This window comes from Tenrec ecaudatus, chromosome 4 (assembly GCF_050624435.1).
Source record: "Tenrec ecaudatus isolate mTenEca1 chromosome 4, mTenEca1.hap1, whole genome shotgun sequence".
Taxonomy (NCBI): domain Eukaryota; kingdom Metazoa; phylum Chordata; class Mammalia; order Afrosoricida; family Tenrecidae; genus Tenrec; species Tenrec ecaudatus.
In genome coordinates, this window is record NC_134533.1 from 154,445,421 (window position 1) to 154,465,868 (window position 20,448).

The 20,448-nt window shown below is 47.4% G+C and overlaps 1 protein-coding gene across 5 annotated transcripts in view; it reads left to right on the plus strand.

Annotated features, from left to right (window-relative positions):
* The window catches only part of KCNAB1 (potassium voltage-gated channel subfamily A regulatory beta subunit 1), a 460,831-nt gene that overhangs the window by 426,198 nt on the left and 14,185 nt on the right, over positions 1–20,448 (plus strand). For all 5 annotated transcript variants that reach the window (XM_075548868.1, XM_075548871.1, XM_075548869.1 and 2 more), the window contains 4 exons: positions 2,369–2,454; positions 3,769–3,889; positions 6,444–6,538; positions 16,965–17,085. In XM_075548868.1, coding sequence (XP_075404983.1) covers positions 2,369–2,454; positions 3,769–3,889; positions 6,444–6,538; positions 16,965–17,085 — 423 coding nt within the window. The remainder of the gene's footprint in view (positions 1–2,368; positions 2,455–3,768; positions 3,890–6,443; positions 6,539–16,964; positions 17,086–20,448) is intronic.

Sequence of the window (20,448 nt, forward strand, 5' to 3'; positions counted from 1 at the left end):
GTCTCCCCGCGGCCTCCCTCTTCCCACTGCAGGGTTCTCACATGAGTGCCACCTCCCTTTACAGATGGCCGGGGCTGCCCACTCAACTTTGAGTAATGTGCAGATAGACGTTGCCCCTGCCCATTTCAGCTTGTCTGCCTGCCTCTCCCTTGTTGCCTTCTGCCACACAGCCTCCTTCTAATTCCCGGAACTAAGTCCTTAACTCAGGAGCCCTGGTGTCATAATCTGGAACAAGGTCCTGAGTTCCAAGCCACTAGCTGCTTGTTGGGAGAAAGATGGGGTGTCCTACTCTCTCTGGGAAACTCACAGGGGCATTTCTTTCCCGTCCTCTAGGCTTGCTGTCACACTGATGAGGCCAATGAGAGTTTGAGAAGGTCTGTCCCCTTTTATCCCCATCTCATCCCTGGTGTTAGGGGACTTCACATTGTAAAAAAGTACATCCTTATGTCTCCATCTTTCCCACTGTACTCTGAATGCCTTAAATCCAGGACTTGGGCATCTACCTGACTCTCAGCGCTCTGCACAGAGCCGGACAGAGCATGGCCATTGAATACAGGAAGGGTCACAACCTCTATGCCACCTGAACTTCTCTCGTCAGAGCTTTCTGTGATTGCCATGTGACCCCCACTCCCACCCCCAGAGTTCTGTGCTCCCTGGGTACAGAATGGAGGTAGAGACGTCTCAGGCTCCATTCATTTGAGTCACCTCTGTCTTCAATATTCACCAACAGGTGTGGTTTGCTGTAATAGCCCCCGCCCCCAGGACAGCCGATACAGAGATACATGGTTTGAGCAAATGCTCCTGCTCTGAACAAACAGGATGGGATGGGGGGGCGGGAGGGGGGAGAGCTTTTGCAGGTACAGAGAAGCCCAAAGCGAGAGCACACTTCAGGGGGCAGAGACTTAAATAAGAGGCACTCATTCATGCGTATAATAAAATGAAGAGCTAGGTCATTTCATGTCACTTTCAATGCCACATTTGTTTTATACAGAGACAATGACATTTGCCGGCTTTGTCCTCAGTCATAATTGGACATTTGGGAGTCTTTCTCCAGGAAAGAAAAACTACTTTGCTTGTTCATCAAATTCGGCCAGTGTTGGATAGGCATGCCCATCTTCCAAACAAATCAAGAGCAATTTACAGTGGTTTACTTAGGTTAAGTAAAGAGTGAAGGCCCTAACCTCTGGCCCCTAGCAATGTAAACAGTACTGGCTCATGAGAAATAAAAATAAGAACACATCTTCCTTGACCTTACTTTGAGACAAGGATAATATTTTTTTCTGAAGACTTTTTAATTCACTGTTATTCATGACACAGAGGAGTTCATGACACCCTTGAAAATGTCAAATGACCCAGGATAATGTATGCTTAACTCATCCGCTCTCAGGAAGAAGCCCTGCCCTTTCTCTGAATTTCCGCTAATGTGAACATGTGCTCTGGGCTCCCAGATTGCATATCCCACCTTCTCTACTCCACCCTCTGGAACGGGGATTCAGCTTCCTGTTCAGGAACTCTAATGCCAAACTGAAAGAGGCTGATGAGCAAGCTGGGTGGGGCCCCAGGGCAGGACCCAGAAAATCAAGTACATGGGTGTCTTAGAACAAAATTTGGCTCAAGTCGGTCAGGGACAGGGTGTGCCCCTGTGAGCTTTGAGGCTCGGGGGTTCAATATGTGATACATTTATCTTTCTGCTAAACACGTTGTTGAGTCACCTCTATGAATTCACCACCCTGGGTAAGCCCATCTCTGCAAACCCAACTCACTCTGCCCTCCCTGACCCCACATTCTCCAAAGTCAAAGTGAAGGCTCTCTCATACTACTCACTTGCTCGGGAACGAGAGACCCAGGTTCTGAAGGAGGTTGATCATACATTCTTTTACGCGGCCAGGAACCATAAAGCAGTGAAAATTCAAGGAGAACTTCAAAGAGTCTTTATGTTTTTAGTATCCTTTATCGTGGTTGCTGCTTCAAACTGAAAATGGAAGATCCGTTTACTGTAAAAGGACCACCACCTCCCAAACTATCCGTAATTCAGGGTGGACAATTATGTTGTCACTAATACTGAAGCAACTGTGTTAAGCAAAAGGCTAAGTGAGTGGCCGACCATAATGGAAGGTTGGTGGTTCAAACCAGGTAACAACTCTTTCAAGGGAAAGACGAGGCCGTCCGCTTCTGTTAAGCTCTCAGCCGCTGACACCCCAGGGGCAGTTCTACTCTGTCCTGTGAGGCCACCGTGAGTTGGGGTTGGCTCGACGGCAACAGGTATATTAGGCACACAAATCATCGCACTGACTTCCAGCTTTCGGGGAGGGCAAGAAATGAGGCCATCGAACGAGACCTGAACTGCTCTCTGTCTGCCCTTCCCTAGAAATCGTCCGAGCCATGACTCATGTGATCAACCAAGGGATGGCGATGTACTGGGGCACCTCACGGTGGAATGCGATGGAGATCATGGTATTTTCATTTCTACTGTCTAATGGCCATTGGGGCCTTACTATTATTCATCAAATGCCATATGGAAGTTGCAAACTCTTTCACAAAGTGTTCTCGCTCTTGCTGTGACACTAGATCAACCACATCGTGAGCGCGGTGGATATTAGGGCTGGATCACCTCCCAACCGACTACAACAGGGTGGGAGGGGTGCTCGCTTGATTCTCTCCAAGAGCATCAAGGTTTAGCATGTTATTTAGTGGCAAGAGGAAAACATTAGTTTCACTACTAAAGATAAATATGAAAAGTCATCTAGTTTACCTTTTTTAGAAAATATTTTTAATTAAAAATTAAAAACAAAAAGAGAGAAAATATTATGCTCACAACAGACTGTAATGCCGATGGAGTTCCCAGGTGGTACAAATGGTGGATGTGCTTGTTGCTAACCGAAAGGTTGACAGTTCGAGGCCACCTGGAAGAGAGCCTTGGTGATCCGCTTCTAAAAAACCAGCCACTGAAAAGCCTGTGGCGCCCAGTTCTTCTCGCATGCACACACACAGGGTCGCCTGGGTCAGAGCTTTCCCACTGGTGATTGTTAAATGCTGTTTCTGGTGGTGTAGTGGCTACGAGTTGGGCCGCGATTGCATAGTTGGCAGTTCGAAACCACCAGCAGCTCCTTGGGAGAAAGACTGGCCTCTCTACTCCCATCAACAGTTACAGTCTCAGAGACCCACAGGGGGGTCACTGTGAGTCAGCATTGACTCCATGGCAGTGAGGATTTGGGGGGGCTTGAGTTTTTATAATATGCTAATTGCAGATCATTCTTATTTATTCACCTAAATTTTGAGTCTTTATGAACCTAAAAATAGACAACCCACATTTTGTTGATATAGTCCATAGCATATTGAATAATTTCCCCTGGATTTACAAAGAAGAATATAAATTTTCTACATTTGGTATTGCTCCTAGTGGAATTAAGAACTCTGGTGGAGTTCTGGGCTATGCACTGAGCTTCAAACCTTAAGGTATGCTGTTCAAACCCACCAGCTGCTACACAGGAGAAAAATGAGGCTATCTATCTCGGTCCAGATTTAAAGTCTGGGAAACCCACAGGGGCAGTTCTACTCTGTCCTATAGGGTCACTATGAGTCAGAACCAACTTGATAGCAGTGAATGACCTGGTGAAGTTGGTTCCTTAACTTTGCTTAGTATTTTGCATCTTCTATGTTTCTTGGTTTGCCCTGTCCCAGAAAATGAAAATTTCTCACTACATAAAGTCACAGGGAAGTCTTGCTTCTCATCAGCATAAATTCACTTGCAATTTCATTTCTCTCTAGGAAGCCTATTCAGTAGCAAGACAATTCAATATGATCCCACCAGTCTGTGAACAAGCTGAATACCATCTTTTCCAGAGGGAGAAAGTGGAGGTTCAACTGCCGGAGCTCTACCATAAAATAGGTAATCTCTAAAATCAAATGTATGGATTGCTTCTAATAATAGGAGGATCACTGCTTCAAAAAAGGAAAAAAAGAAATGTTGCCAAGATACCTTCCACACGACCCTAGCCAACAGAGGTCAGAACGGAGCCTTCCAGAGACTGGAAGGCTCCAAACGCCACTTTAAGTCTGCAGGGGGTCACTGACTGAGAGCCAAGCAGAGCTCTAAATGTAGCCAGCAAACAGGCTGTCCTCGGCGGGTATTCAATAAATGAATAGAAAATTGAGGCAAGATCCTTGAATACATTCATTTTTTCATCAGGTTTGCTAGCTCTAGCTATGCACCTCCCACTGACTTATGCCAGTCCATAAATATAGAGATGTCTATATGCCTGTGTGTGTGTGTGTGTGTGTGTGTGTGTGTGTGTGTGTGTGTGTAGATGGATTCTCTTCCCCTGTGTACAAGGCTGATAGTCACAAGACGGAGGTCACACATGCCTCTACCCTCTGTCTCTCTCTATCCCATTCTGACACCAACGGCTTCCCCACAGCCCTCTGCTTCCCTTCTGGGTTTGATCATTCATTGCAATAGTCACACAGAACTCAGAGACCATACTCTCAATTGTGGGGGGTTGCCAGGAAAACTCCAGGGTACCAGAAGCCAGGATCAGAAAACAGTAAGGATCCAGTCACCGCCCCGCAGCCAGTAGTCATTGAGTCTCCCTCTCTGATCCTCAGTCTCTCGGTTCTGTGGTCCCTGGCCTCTGCCTCCATGGACCTGGAAGCCCAGTGCTGCTCTGCCCCCTAGTCCTACAGTCTCCAAACTGTTCCTTTGCTCTTTCTCATGGTCTCCTTGCCTTGGCCTCTGGCCTCAGCAGGCCGTGGCCTCCGTCACTTCCTCCACTTCCGGTAGGGATTGTTAAAGTGTTCCACTGGAGCTCATCTTCCTTACTGGTCCCAGGAATTCTGTCCCCCTGCATCTGTGATGGCTGTCTTATACACCAATGGCCACCAATACTGATCGATTCCCTCTGTTAATATTTCATATACCCTTTTTGCATGGTCATACCCAATTAGTTGGTGGGAGTCACAGAGCAATAACTAGAAGAGACAGTAATTTCCCTTTACCCCAATATGTCTTATATGTGTGCATGTGTGTATATATACCCCCTATTTCATATATATATAGTATGCACATGTCTTACATATGTCGTGGTGTATATAAACACATGTATGTGTCATGGGAAGCTGTGATGATTCAGTGGTAGAGGAAGACCTAGGTGGAATTCCTGTCCAATGCCCCTCCATGCAGCTCCCCCAGTCTGTCAGTAGAAGCTCGTGTGTTAATGATAAGGCTGAACACTCTCAATGGAGCTTATAGACGAGGAAGAAAGGCTGGATGGCCTACTTTTGACCATCAGCCAATGAAAACCCGATAGACCATAGCAGATCTCATTGTTCATGGGGCCATCAGGAGTCAGGGATGAACTCAACAGAAACGAACAACGTGTTTGTGTATGTAGATGTTTATCTCTGAGCCTGGCACTGGGTTAGACACAGAAAATCCACTAACATCCGGGGAGCTGAGCACCACATGATTTCTGAGAGAGGGAGAAAAACACACCCTGAGGAGAACTGCGGGCATCCGGAAAAGGTGAATGAGGCCCATGTTCAGGCTTATTTGTCCACAGTTTCCAATGATAACTTTCTTCCGCAGAAACAAAATGGTAAAGGGGGAAGGAAGAGGAGACTCACATTCAGCAATAGAGCAATCAATAATTGTTTTTCGTGCACTCCTGAATTGTGGGTTTACTATTCAACTAACATTGGACTCTTAGGATGCCCCAGACACTGTGTCAGACACGGGCTAGACAAGCAAGGCGCTGGATTTCTGTGTAAGTGGAGCTGGCCTTGTCTGGGAGTGTTAAAAAACCGAGGAGAATATGAATGCTGGACATCCAAAGCCCATGGATGAGTCACGTTTTCAGGCTTGTTTCTATGAATCAGTCCTAAGAGCTAGTGGCGCGGCTTCATTGGTTTATAAAGAATGAAGCCCAATGCGGAATCCCCAAAATGTGGACGGACAGCTGTCCGCTGGAATGAGCTCATTTCCCTGACCACCCCTTTCACCTGCAGAACTCCTGGGGTCCTCATGAGTCACGGGCTAACCCAACAAGTCTGGAGCCCCTGGCTGGGGACTCCAGCACAGGGGGGGGTTGGCACCCTCCCCACACCCCCTCCAAACAAAGGTCTCCTGAGGGGCTTCTCTAAACCAGCCCCGGAAAGCCACCAGGAGCACAGTCCTGCTCACATGAGCGGAGGCAGGAGTTAGACTCCATTCAGTGGCAGCAGGGTGTGTTGTGTTAATTCGTATGGATGGTAAAAATAAATATATCTGGAGCACAACATTAGTGCACTGACTATTTTTCCCACAGATAATGCGATCCCTGTCACAGTCATCATTCTGTGTAACCATCACCAGACACCAACTGGTTCTCCCGAGCCCTAGCTAAACACCCTGCCCTTTGGACTCGTTTCCACAGGCCCCTTCTTGATGGTGTTTTCTTCTGCTGCAGGGGTCGGCGCAATGACGTGGTCTCCGCTTGCCTGTGGAATCATCTCGGGGAAATACGGAAATGGAGTGCCGGAAAGCTCCAGAGCTTCCCTGAAGGTATTTCGCCACCCTCAGGAAAGTGACTTCTCACCGAGTTCTGGAGTTGAGAAGGGAGCCCTGGGGGGTCGCAGTGGGGGGAGGAGATTGAGTCTACCAACCCCAAATAGCCTTTGACTCCCTGACTCTGACCAGTGTTTAGCTTGGCCAGACTAGTTTCCTCAGGAAGTCTCTGCTGGGTCAGAACATTCTCTTGTGGGAATGAGAGACACAGTGCTCAGTGACCGGCTTGCCCATGGAGGGTTCTGATTGTGTTATTTATTCTGATACTGAAGAAGACATTTAATTTCTCTGTTAACATGGAGGAGAGCTTAAATCCTTTTCTAGCTCCCAAGGAGCTCTGGTGGCACTTGGAGATAATCATTGACTGCTAACTTCAAGGTCAGCAGTTCAAGCCCATCATCTGCTCTTCAGGAGAAAGATGAGGCTGTCTGGTCTCATGAAGACTGACACTCTCGGAAGCTCTGTGTAGGGTCACCACGAGTCTGAATCAGCTTGATGGCAGAGGGTTTGGGTTTGGGTTTGGGTTTGCTTTCAGGAGCTCCTGGGTGGTGCAAACAGGCCGTGTGCTCTGTTGGTAACCAAAATGGCTGGCAGTTCAAATCTACCCAGAGGCACTTGGTAAGAGAGGAAGACAGAGATAGAGAGAAAAGGAAGGAAGGAAGGAAGGAAGGAAGGAAGGAAGGAAGGAAGGAAGGAAGGAAGGAAGGGAAGGAGGGAGGAAAAGACTTGGTGATCTACTGCCCCCAAATTAGCTCCTGGACACCGTGTGGCTCACAGACCTCTGAGCGTCGCGAGGTCATCAGGAGTCGGAATCGGCTGGACTGCAGCTGGTGGCGGCTCTTATATAAGAACATCTCATTTGAATTTTCTTGACCAAATTTAAGCCTTACAGATTTAGTTCATAAAGGTACACTTCGTCTTGTGTTCCAGAGGTACTGTCCGTCACACACACACACACACACACACACACACACACAAACAAGGAAGCTTTGAGGTAACTCTGTGGCGAGCAGGTCTATTGGCGCCGTTTTCCCATCAGCCTGCCAGGACTCCTTTGTGTCTCTGGGTCATTTCAGACTTTTCAGCATGCTACTGCACACTTACATTTTGTTGTGAGCGTAATTTTTATATGAATTGGAAAATCACGGAAAAAAATGGTGTGACTCGCTTTACCGCTATGTTCGCTTTCTTGTGTTGATCTGGATCCAAGTCCGCACTGTCTCTGCGAGAGGCCTGTGGGGGACCCGATGTCACTGTGCGTGGTGACAGGCTGGCCACATTCTCCTTGTGGAATGTGGGGTGAGCAGGAGGCTGGTGGGCGCCACGGCAGCTCCGGGGGAATAGGTCAGCTCTGGCCACCGAGTCTCATAGTTTAAATTCAGTTCTGAAACATAAAGATATTGAAATAAAATACCTCTTTTCTGGACGTTTTGATCATTGATTTTTGAAACTAATACTCCAAGTATCTCTCCTTATGAACAACAACATGACTGTTCTTAGAACCTTGACAGTGTGTACTCGATACGCAACGGACTCTGGAAGCTCAAGGGACAGAGCATACAGACATCTTGTCTTTCTTCTGTCGTATGCTCATTGAATGCCTACATGCCAGATACTATACTGCGCACGGAAGTTACAAAGATGAATAAAACTTGACTTCCCTGTCAAAACAGCAAACGCAGTCAAGTCCCCTCCAGCAGGTGTAGATGACTGTGACAGCTTCAAGCCCCATCTGCACTAACTAAGCAGAACCGAACTACCAAAGCCACACCTGTGGCCAGAGTGGATTCCGGCTCACAGACGACAGAGCAGGCCTATGGGAGGGTTTCCACGGTTGTAAGTCTCTGTAGAAGCAGACTGCCACGTCTTTCTCCAGCTGAGCTGCTGGTAGGTTTGAACCATGACTTTGCCGTTAATAGCTGAGAGCTTAGCCACTGTGACACTGGTGATTCATAGGTCTAAGTCACCAAACCTATAATCAGTGTGTCTGTGATCACCAATCAGAACCTTCCAGATCTAGAAACAGACACAAAGAGATTGGATGACAATCTCAGATCATAAACTCAGAGTAAATCAAGTTGCCACGAAAGCAGGTCTCCTGGCCGTCCGCGTAATGCCCTCCCCGCAGGCATCTGTTTCCCTTTAAACCAAGGAAGGAGCAAGAGGAAGCCCCCCGGGATGTGGTGTGGTGTGTTAGATGGGACAGCTAGAGAACCTTTCAGGAACGCCCTAGCGGAGAAATAAAAAACAAAGGGGATGCAGTTGAAGCTGGCTGAGTCCAAAAGCAGCTCAGGAAATATTGCTGTTCTCAGTTTTAATACAGTTAACTGGGTGTCTTTTGAAACATCCTTATGAATACACAAGAAGCATTCCCTTCAGGGGAAAGGCGGTGGTTATAAGCACGCTTGTCTACAGCTCTGCAGATGCTCGGGGTTCCTGAGCTGTCCACCAGGTGCACTTAGGAAAGCCGTGTGAATGGAGTAGCCAAAGCGGAAACAGTGGAGCAAATATCAGGGCAACCAGAGCAATGAATGTGGGTGCCAATAATATATATTTTTAACTAAATCAAGATAAATAACTAAGCAAAAAGAAATCATCAGTTGGCAAATCCTGCAAAATACAATGTGGTTTTACACTGGCTGTTGTGAGTTCTGCCTGCAGAACCAAAACCGTGTATCTGTTGTATTGAACCATAATCGAAGGATCCATTAACCTCATTGCAAGGACACATCCCAGTTGGACTTTATTAGAATGGAAGCTATCCAGAGGGGGGTCAAATAGTTTGCCCTTGACTACTCTCCAAAGGAGGAGGCCCGGTGGCACAATAGGTAAGAAATTAGCCATTAGCTGAAAGGCTGGTAGGTTCTAACCCACCCAGCAGCTCTGGGGAAGAAAAGACTGGAGGATCAGTTCTTACAAAGAGGACCATCTCAGAAACCCTATGGGGCTGTCCCAGCACACCCCGCAGCAATGACCATCAATCCGAAGGGGGCAGTTCAACACCCCCCAGAAGAACTGCCGAGTAAGGTCTGGCAAGCTGCTCCACGGAAGATGATCGCCAAGGAAGCCCTGGGGAGCAGCTCGCGCTGCAACACACCAAGTTGCCAAGAGTCAGATCCAACTCCCTTGCAACAGACTTGTTTGGTTTTCTGGGCAGGGAGTTTGCTGGAAGGGCTCAGGCTGTCCTGCTTCCCTAACAGTGACTACTAAAAGGATGTCAGCAGCCCTCGCATCACTGCTGAGCTCCGCACCACACCACTACTTCTTCGTGTCTGTTCGACTTCTCCACCTGGATGTCCCAGTGGGCATCAGTCATGTCTAGTGGCCTCTATCTTCATGCCCCAGAACTTGCGCTTCCTCCTGGGTTCATGTGCAGTCAGAAAGCAAGGCACTGCCTTTGACCACCCCATCTCCACCCCCGTTGCTGTCCAGGGAAGGACAAATTAACCAATTAACCATTCCCATCAGACTCTCTGTACAGTCCCTCCTGGTTTATTGCAATGGCCTCCTCTTTGGGCACGGATATCTTCCCTTTTCCCCATAACCCTGACAGTGCCCAATTATCTTCCCCAAAATTAATTTGACCATGCAGCAACCAGCCTAAAATTATTTAATGACTTTGTAGTCATCAGTCATCGCTTTATAGGGTCAAGTTCAAACTCCCCAGCAAAGCATTCAAGGAAATCCCCTGGGGATCCAAGTTGAGCCTACATTTTCATTTTTGTCTCACCTGTATCAGATTAAGTATACCATACTCTCTTCTTGCCTCCCCAAATTACTTGTTTCTTATGTAGAAATCCTCCTCATCCTTAAAGACCAAGCCCGATAGTCTACACCCCTATGAAGCTTATCCTAACTTTGTGAAACTTAGTTCCATTCCTTTGCTATCCTATAAACACTTCTTACAAAGTCTTAGAACGTCCTGCTTGCAAGCAACAGAAACTGAATTCATATGCATTTAATCAATGAAGGTGAGCTATATTGGCTCACAAAGACAAGCCTGTGGAGTTGGTGGGGGGGTGGAGTTTGCCTCAGAGCACCTCCATTCATGGGCTTGAACATTGTCAGGACTCTCCAACTCTTTCTGTTTCTTTGTGCATGTGGAGGTCATTTTCTTCTACTGCAAACGAGCCTCACCATAAGGCTAGGAGCAGGAGACATGGGAGCCCCAGATGCACATCTTTAAAAGCAGGTAACGTGGGAGAGATGAAGTCTTTTCTTTATCAGCCGCACCGCATGCTTATTCAATCGAAGCTGCCTTACATGAAGAAGGATGTGGCATCAGGATTGGAGGAAGGCTTTTTAACAACCTGTGATATGCAGATGACACACCTGCCAGGTGAAAGTGAAGACTTGAAGCACTTGCTGGTGAAGATAAAAGATTGCAGCCTTCAGTAAGGATTGCAACTCAATGTAAAGAAGATTACAATCCTCACAACCGGACCACCAGGTAGCATGCCGATAAATGGAGAAAAGACTGAAGTGGTCAAGAATTTCATCTTGTTCCGATTCACAATCAATGCTCATGGAAGCAGCAGTCAAGAAGCCAAGAGGGGTTGCATTGAGCAAATCTACTGCCCAAAACCTTTCTAGAATATTGAAAAACAAGAATGTTACTTTGAGGATTGGAATGCGCCTGACCCAAGCCATGCTGTTCTCCATTGCATCATATGCATGTGAAAGTTAGACTTTGAAGAATGAAGGCCACAGAAGAATCCATGCATTTTAATTAAGGTGCTAGCAAAGAATATTGAAAGTACTATGGATTTCCGCCCCCCAACCAAAAAAAAAAAAAAAACACTCTGTCTTGGAAGAGGTACAGCCAGAATGCTCTTTAGACCCAAGTCTGATGAGACTTCATCTCAAGTACTTTGGCCATGTTGTCAGGAGAGGCCAGTCCCTGGAGAAGGACCTCGTGCTTGGTGAAGTGGAGGGGCGGACTAAGACCGTGATGAGATGGACGGACACAGTGGCTGCAACAATGGGCTCTCACATGGGCACACTTGTGAGGAGGCCCCAGGACCGGGCGGTGCCGTGCTCCGTTGTACATGCGGTCAGTTGAAACGGACTCGCTGGCACCGAAGAGCAGCAGCAATAGAGAGACAACCTTGGGTCGCATGCCCATCTGTCTGACCAATGAGAGTGCCCAGAGAGGGAGGCACGATGAGGTCACCCACTATGGGTCACTCACTCTGGTTTGGGTGAGAGCTCATCCAGAAAGAGAGAGTGAAAATATGTCTTCTAAGAAATGCTTTCCGGGAGGTATCTCCATTACAAAACTGCTTCCAAGTTTCTATCCGTGGACCCCTCCAGAGTAGAAGCTGAAACTCACTCATGGAACGCATCACCGAGCCTGGCTCATAAGGGCTCAGTGGCTGTTTACTGAATGAATGGGATGAGTCTTTAACGTAAGAGTCACAAGGTCTTGTCAGAGGACTATCCTGTGGCTTTTACAGAGAAACAGGAAGTGCTTGCCGGCACAGCATAGATACTAAACGTGGACCGATACCGAAAACATGAGGACGTGCAAATTCATGGAGCCGTCCATGATTTTTTTTTTAAAGAAACGTTCAGTAGAAATGAATGGTAGAATAAAATATATTGGCAGGACTCCCCTGTTGTTAGCAAAATGTCTTATTTTAAAGTTATAGAAATATGCTCCTCCATCAAAGGAAAATAGGGAATATACAAATCAACCTCCAAGAATCAAAATTATAGGGCAGGGTTCAAGCATTCACATTTAGAAACTAATGATATAGCACATTATGGTGTAATTCCAGAAGGGAATATTTTTAGCCCCGGCATGTTACCAGAAATCTTGACCTCAATAATGGGAACTCTGTGGCTCTTCTGAGCCCTTGACTTGACTGTTTACATAGAAGTAGTCAGGGAAGTTACTCTTCCTAGAGGTTAAAGGATTCTAGACACAGTTCAGAGATAAAACAGAGGCACTCTCTAGATGGCTGCATGGTCACTGCTTGAGTTCTAATTCATATGTAACCAATAGCCAATCGGTGGCAAGTCTCACCGTCCACGGCCTCCTATTATTACAACCTGTAATAAGGAGACACAAATAATCTAATGGTCACAGAATCAGGAGGAACCAGAACATGGGATTTAGAAAAGTTTAAAGACTTTCATGACTTATGAGTAGAAGCCGTAGCTCACTAAGCATTAGAGGAAAATTTGCTCACTATTCCTTTGGCTTATGTTTACTGAGCTTTTCACTTGTACTTACTGTTCCTTTGGCTTATCTTGATGGTGTGCTGGATCCTGCTGGCTTCTAAGATCTAGGGGGGAATTGAAAGCATAGTCAAGATTCTTGGGGGGTCGAGGGGCCATCTGCACTGGGTCTAAAGAACTTGAAGCCATTTCTTTTGACCCCATGGAATCTTGGTTTCTCAGCTTCCTCCTTTGTCACCATCTTGGCTGAGATCCGATTCAGTCAGGCACTAAGCCAGGACAAGAGACATTGCCAGGAGTAAAACGCTGTCACTCCCCGCCCCACTCCCCACCGCCCAGCCACTCAGTTTAGAGAGGGAGATCAACACGTAACAAAATCACCATATTGCAATCGGCTAAACGCTATCACAGGTTCCGAAGAAGTTCCATCTGGGATCCATGGATTACTGTCCACAGTTTTGTATTGCACAAAGATACCCACTACCAACCTTCTTATGAAAATTCTGCCATCTTTCCATGTTTACTTAATATTTTAATTAAGCCTCATTTCCTTATGCCAACATGTCTCATTTTTAAAGAAGCCAAATCCACCTATTTTCAAAGCACTTTTATGTCCTCCAGTAAGCATTTGATTTTAAAAAGCAAATGATAACCTGAAGAAGATTAGAATGGACGGGAAGAACTTCAATATGCCTCCAGGCAGATATGAAAAGACAACGGGCAACTCAATACTTAATGGAGAAATACTGCTCATTTTCTGCTTCAAGTTGGAAATAAGTCAAGGGAGACTTGCTCTCAACTTCCAGTCAATATCAACTAGAAAGCCTAGCCAGAGAAAGAAAAAGAAAAGTTAACCATATTGGTAAAAAAGTAAAGTAATATCTATTCACGGGTGATATGATTGTGTGTGTGACTAGCTGTCTCCAGAAATAACTGCCTCCTTTGCCATGAGGCCAGAAGACCTGGATGGAGCTCCACGGCCACTACTGAATATTTTGATTCAAGATTCCTCCTTAAAAGCGAGAAAATGTAGAGCAGAGTGTCAAATACTCGTGGACTCTAGACTTTCTGGAGCTGTGGAGGCTGGATGAATCTCTGAAGCTATTGCCCTGAGATAATCTTTAAAGCTTATACTAAAATATCCCCTGACGTCGTCTCAAAACCAAACCATCGTTTAGCTTAACTAGTAAAAAAAAAAAACCCACAAGTCTGCCTTGAGCATTCGGACCTTCTAAGAAGTCTGGATGGGATGAAGTTAACCACAGCAACTCCTCAACAGATTGTCTGGGGCCCTTGGAAGGTGGGGAGCACGTGTGAATACGGGAGGAACCGCGCAGAGAGGGACGGTGGAAAGGCCGCCCACCGCAAAGAAGGCAATCCACAGCCACGAAATCGCGCCTGTAGGAGCTTTTGTGTTGACTTGAGTTCTGCTGTGCATATTCCTAGCAACGAAATGAACTTCAGAAAGAAGAAAGTAAGAGGAAAGCAGTAGAAAGTTGTCCATGCATAACTACTTCTTTTCAACCGGAAGCTGCCATTTTTCCCACTGACTAAAGCAGAAATGTGATTTATGGGCCTAGGGTGGGTACACAGGGAGACAATTTGCTACTTTCTAGAGGTTTTTCTCAAGAGAAGCAATGCATTATGTATGTGCGTGTACATATACATCAAGTATGTAACCCAAGCCTAAAAATCAAAATATTTATATGCATTGCCTATAAATGACTGACAATTTCAAAGTAGAAGTGTTTCATTAGAATGCCAAGGAAGTAATTGAATGCGCTATGGTTTAGGGATGTGGTGGTTACTGAAAGGGGGCATTGGGGTTCAGGGCTCGAGTTCTCACCGCTCATGCAGCAGACCCTGGTTCTACCCCTGCCTAATGCACTCCGGGTGTACACACTCCATGTGTACCACACCCACCTGTTAGTAGAGGCTGTGGGGGTGCTGGGGTGCTGAGCGGGTTTCAGCATGGCTTTCACATGAAGATAAATGCAAAGGGAAAGCCTGGGGATCTAACTCTGAAAGTAGCCAATTGATGGGTGTCTTTGAGCTCTCCAGATCAAGAGGAGCCATGTGGGCGTAGTGGTTATGCATTGGGCTGCTGACCGCAAGGTCAATAGTTCAAAACTACCCGCCTACCAGCCAGCCTCTGCACAGGAGAAAGACAAGGTTTTCCACTCCTGGAAAGAGTGACAGTCTCAGCACAGGGGCAGTTTGACTCGATGGCATTGAGTTTAGGAGAGCAAAACCAGTATACACACACACACATACACACACACACACACACACAAATTTAATTTAATACAAAAATATAAATGGCTCACATAATTGTAAGGAAACAACTCACATAATTCTAGGGACTGGTAGGTCCTGAATGCTCCAATCAGACAACAGGCTGACCGCCTCTATTGGCCGAGGTCAGAACCAGGTGCCAGAAGAAAGTATGGGGTCAAGAGAGAGCAAACTTAGCCATAGTATCCATTTGTTATTGGAAACTCCAGTCATTTACTAGAAGGGAAACTCTCCTTCCAACTGAATGACTTCGCACGTCAGATCAAAAACCACGGCGAATTCCAGCCTGGCCACGCCGGCACATGGCGTCAGCCATCACAATGGGATGGAACCGAACGGGCAGAGTTTCATTGTTCAGCTGTGCATGGGGCCAGCACTCCAGAAGCTAACACACAGTAAAGCCTCAGGGACGCCCCTAGTGATTAAAACAAAAACTCTTGTTCAGAAGGCATTTGGCTATTTGGTTTGCACTTTATTCTTTTGAATACCATTCAGCGATGTTGGTCCCCTGAAAGGGGTTCTGAAGCATCAGTGAGGATTGGTGAGGTTCCTCCCAGGGAGGCCAACAAAAGCAGGTTTGGGGCTCTCCGACATAAAGGGCAGGCGGCCTGGCCTGGGTCACGGTGTCCACACCACCGCGGGCATCCGTTGTTATCCTGAGAGGTGCTCCAGGCCCCCTGCCTCCTAGAGGTAAGACGCCTGTGCTGCCCCTAGCTGAGCCTGCGAGAGCCCTTGGCAACCTCCCCACGGCAGCCTCCCAACTAAGGGCTGGACCACAAGCCGGACAAGAGCAGCGCACCCTTCCTCTGGCCCACATCTGCAAAATCCTTCCAGAGCTCAAAATACAGTCTAAGATAGCCACCTGGTGATGGGGGAAATACTTCAACAACAAAACCAGCAGCCTGCTGAAACCGTCGGGTGGAGGGTCTAGGACACGGCAGTGACTGGCAAGCTTTCTGCCTCCTTGGGGAGACCAAGGGCCACGGTGGCAATTATGTCAAAGTCACTCAACAGAGAAGTCGGCAGGGCTGCCCAGTGGCATGGTTCTCCTCTCCACTACAACAGAGCAGCAAATTCTCACAAGTACTCTTTTCCTTTGAGTCTTGCTGATTCACGCTAGCTTTTTCCCCCGGGAGCCTGGGGTTCCTGGGCTTCGTTGTCAGAGCAGCGCTTGCAGAGCGATGGGGTGTTGACAAGGTCTGGGGGATTTTTCTCTTTGTGCTGGGGAAACTAGGCTGGCTTTCTCCTCTACAGGCCAGAGTCAGTCTCTTCTAGGTTTGCAATAAGAGAGAGCTGCCTGGAATGTCCTTACCTTCTTCCGTTTCCATCGCTATACAACAGGGGCTACACATTTGGGAAAATCTTTGCCCACTTTAAACTTTGAAAAATGCACCTGTAAGTTATACCACGGAGCTGGGGAAGCAAACAATGAAGGTCTGTGATGAGGACAGGTTAGGTGTGAAAGTACAGGCAGGAAGGAGGAAGCTAGTTCTACCGAGAAGGCAAGATAATGGCTTCCTTTGAGCAGAAAGCTTGGCGCCCTGCTTTCTTGCCAAAGAGGAAGCACCGTAGTCCTTGGTGAAATGTGACTGTACTTTAGGCCATCCCAATAAAAATGCCAATAAAGAGCATTTCCTCCACTTAGCTGTCAGTAATATAACTGCTACATGTCAGGGTTTTAACATGTTTCATACATGTTGATCAGTTGAACTGGTGATTGTGAATCCCAGTCCATCTGCTTTGAGTCAGTAGGCAAAGAGTAAGGCACGGAAAACATCCTTTTGCATGAAAATGTAGGTAGCCCAGTCGATGGGGGAACATACAGGAGAGCAAGAAGAAGGTTCAGGAGTTGGCCGTGAGAATTAGCCGTGAGACTCTTCGCTGTTACCGAGCTCCAGAGCGAACCCTTCCATGGTGCTAACGTTCAGTGTTATCGTCCCCCCAGTGCTACCAGTGGTTGAAGGAGAGGATTGTCAGCGAAGAAGGGAGAAAGCAGCAAAACAAGCTGAAAGACCTTTCCCCGATTGCAGAGCGTCTGGGATGCACACTACCTCAGCTCGCTGTGGGTAAGCGCACGGTGAGGGGGGAGCAGCACTTCTGCTGACAACACACAACCAAGTGCTTTCCGTTGCAGGTGGGGGCGGTGGTGGCTCAATGCTAGGATTCTCATCCTCCATCCGAGAGACCTGGGTGTGAGTCCAGCCAATGCACCTCATATACAGCTACCACCATTCTGCCCGTAGAGGTTTACGTGTTGCTAAACAAGTCAGAATCAACTGGATGGCAGTTGAGTTGAGTTGAGTTGAGTTGAGTTGAGTTGACTTGTGTTGTGTTGAGTTGAGTTGAGTTGACTTGTGTTGAGTTGAGTTGAGTTGCGTTCAGTTGAGTTGAGTTGAGATGATGCTATCCAAGAGTCAGTCAATGGGGCTTACAGAATGTGTTATCCTGGGTAGACTAGAGAGACAAATTCATAGACACGCATATGTGTATAAGAAAGAGCTTTATATATAAGAGCAGTTGATTATTGAAAAAACATCCCACCCCAGTTCAGATCAAGTCCATAAGTCTGATATTAGCCATATGTCCGATACCAATCTATAAAGTCCTCTTCAGACCCATGAAACACATGAAATGATGCGGAATGCAGGAAAATCACAGGCCAGAGGGTAGAAGTCTTGTGGATCCAGTGGTGGTAGAAGCATCTCAGTGCTGGCAGGGATCTCCACAATGCTCCTCCAGGTCTCAGGATATGGGGTCTGTCAGCTTAATGCCATGTGTCTTGTCAGTAGAGCATCTCTCAGGGAGTGAGCTGGGAGAGAGAGTGTCTCCCATCTCCAAGGAGGAAATACAGGAAGTCCCAGAATTCTCATGAGAAGGCGATGCCCACACAGAGGCCTCATTGGCTATACAACGATTGACAGGCTAGATCCCACCCCTTTACTTGTAATCCTATCAAACTGACAACAGATTGTATAACTACCACACAGATGAAAGAGGAGATGGGGAAACAGACCTGGTGACCTACTTAGAAATGTCAGCCAATGAGCATTTTAGACCACCAAGACCTAGTCACACAGTGCCTGAGGGCAAATAACCACTTCGTTGACCCTGCCCCCATTGTAATAAAATGTCTCCTGTGGGGCAGATGGACCTCTGAAGCATAACCCCTGGCTAACACTATATAACCTGATGTTTTCAGGACCTCCCAGATTTCTGATACCCTAAACAGTTTGGTCAGTCCCATCCCTCTCTTTACGACACCATCTCTCCCAAACACGGCCGTGCGAGTGAAGCACACACCCTCACCGTGCCCGGGGTGAGTGACCCTGGGCTGCCTGGCGCCGTCCATTCCACCTGGCTTGTGTTTCTACCCCTTGGAAGGTAAGCCCAGGCTGATGGGAAGCTGAGAGAGAGGGCTGTGACAGAGGTCAAGGTCACTGCCAGGTAGAAAGCTGATCCACGAGGGGAAGTGTCACCCCCAACTTCTCGAGGGACCATGAAAATTGCCCTTCTGATGTTACAGTGTCACCAAAAGGTGGCTGGTAGCAATTAGAGACCTCATATGCCCGCACCATGCAGCATGGGAGACAGAGAGCACGTTTCATCTTCCACATTTAAAAGGAGGTGGCCAGGGAAACTAATTTTTTTAACCTGACACATCAAAAATATTAACACAGCATTTTGACCACATAATGAATATAAAAATTCTTAACCAGCTGCTTTGCTCCTGTAACATAAGAAGCCCTCAGACTCCACAGTGCATGTCATACCTGTAGCGCAGATGTTTCCAGCCTTCCTCATGTCACAACCTTTCCTACAGTTCCTCATGTTGTGGTGACTCCCCCCCCCCCAACCATGAAATGATTTTCGTTGCTACTTCATAACTGTCATTTTACTACTGTTATGAATAGGGTGAACCAAAGGGGTCACGGCCCACATGTTAAAAACTGCTGCTATGGCTCATCTCGCTTCAGGCTAGCCACATCTCCCACACTAAATAGCCACCCATGTGGCCCAGAGACCACTGTGCTGGACCCCGAGGCATTTAGACCCGCAGTCCACTTGTGGGGGCTCTTTGCCAGGCTCTCTGCTAAGCACTCGTGTATTGTTTGTTCCATTCAGTCCTCAAAGCAGCACTCTGAGAGTTTCATGGCCGGTCCTGTTTTAGATTGTGGACTATTTACCTCCACCTTGCACATGAAGAAACTGGGTGTGAGAGGCATTACTAGGGAGTCAAGTTCAACTTATGGGGACCCCGTGCATGTCAGAGTAGTGCCGAGCTCCATAGGATTTTCAGGGGTTGGTTTTTCAGAAGTAGACCGACCACCAGGTCTTTCTTCCAAGGTACTTCTGGGGGGACGCAAACCTCTAACCTTTCGTTTAGCGGCCAAACGCACTGTTGCGCTAGGCTGTCTAGAGAAACAAAACCAGTGGCACTCACGTGGGCATCAGAAAGAACTTCCCATCAGAAGCCACTTTACATAAGGAAGGCCTCCAGCCCAAGCCACCTCACGTCCATGCACCCAAGCTAGCACGAGCCCTCCTCAGACTCACCTAGCTCCAGGCCAATGTGCAGAAAGGGGACGCAGGACGCAGGGAGGCCACAGCCTGGGAAGAGTCGTGGCAGTTGTGGACAGAAATATGGCAAAAGGCATGCAAGTGTGCCTCTGGCCTGTACGTGTAAAATGGCCACCTATTTTGATCACACTAAAAAAAATCGGGTTGGCACCGAGGTGGGGAAGAGTGCTGAAGAGGAAGACATGGCAGGAATTGAGCAAAGTCAGATATAATGATGCACTGTGAAAAAAAAACCTAACGATCAGGCTTCTGCAAACTATAGACTGCTTGTCAGGCACAGCGTCTCTCAAGTTGGACAGTCAGGTGAGGGAAGAGAGGAAGAGGAAGATGAGAGGAAATGCAGACTCTCTCAGTGTTTTCTCCTTTCACGCCAAGAACAGCGTCCCTGTGGGAGCATCCTTCCCGCTCTAACCAGCACGGGCCAGAACCAAACTCGATTTCCGTGTCGCCCGGTGAGGAGCCTCCTCTCCTGTAGAATGAGCATGACAATGCCTATCTCACAGCACTGTAAAGTGAAAGAGTGATATCTGTATAGCAAAGGGGACAGGGGGATGTGCAGTAAGTGATAGCTAAGGGGATGTCGATGATGTTTTTGCAAAGCATCAGCCACACAGACGTGCCACTGCCTGCTCCTAGCCATGACATGTGATCCGAGTCATGGGCATATTCAGAAGAAACACATTTGCTGCGCAGTCATGAACACTGCTTCTAGGTGGCAATGTGAAAACGAGCACGCACTTTAGCTCGGAATGGGAGCAAAGCCCGTTCTCTTTCTAGGGAGGAAATCGTCACACGGTTTACACAGTCTCTGGATGCTGGATGTACCTGAAAGACCTTCCTTCGAGTCAGAG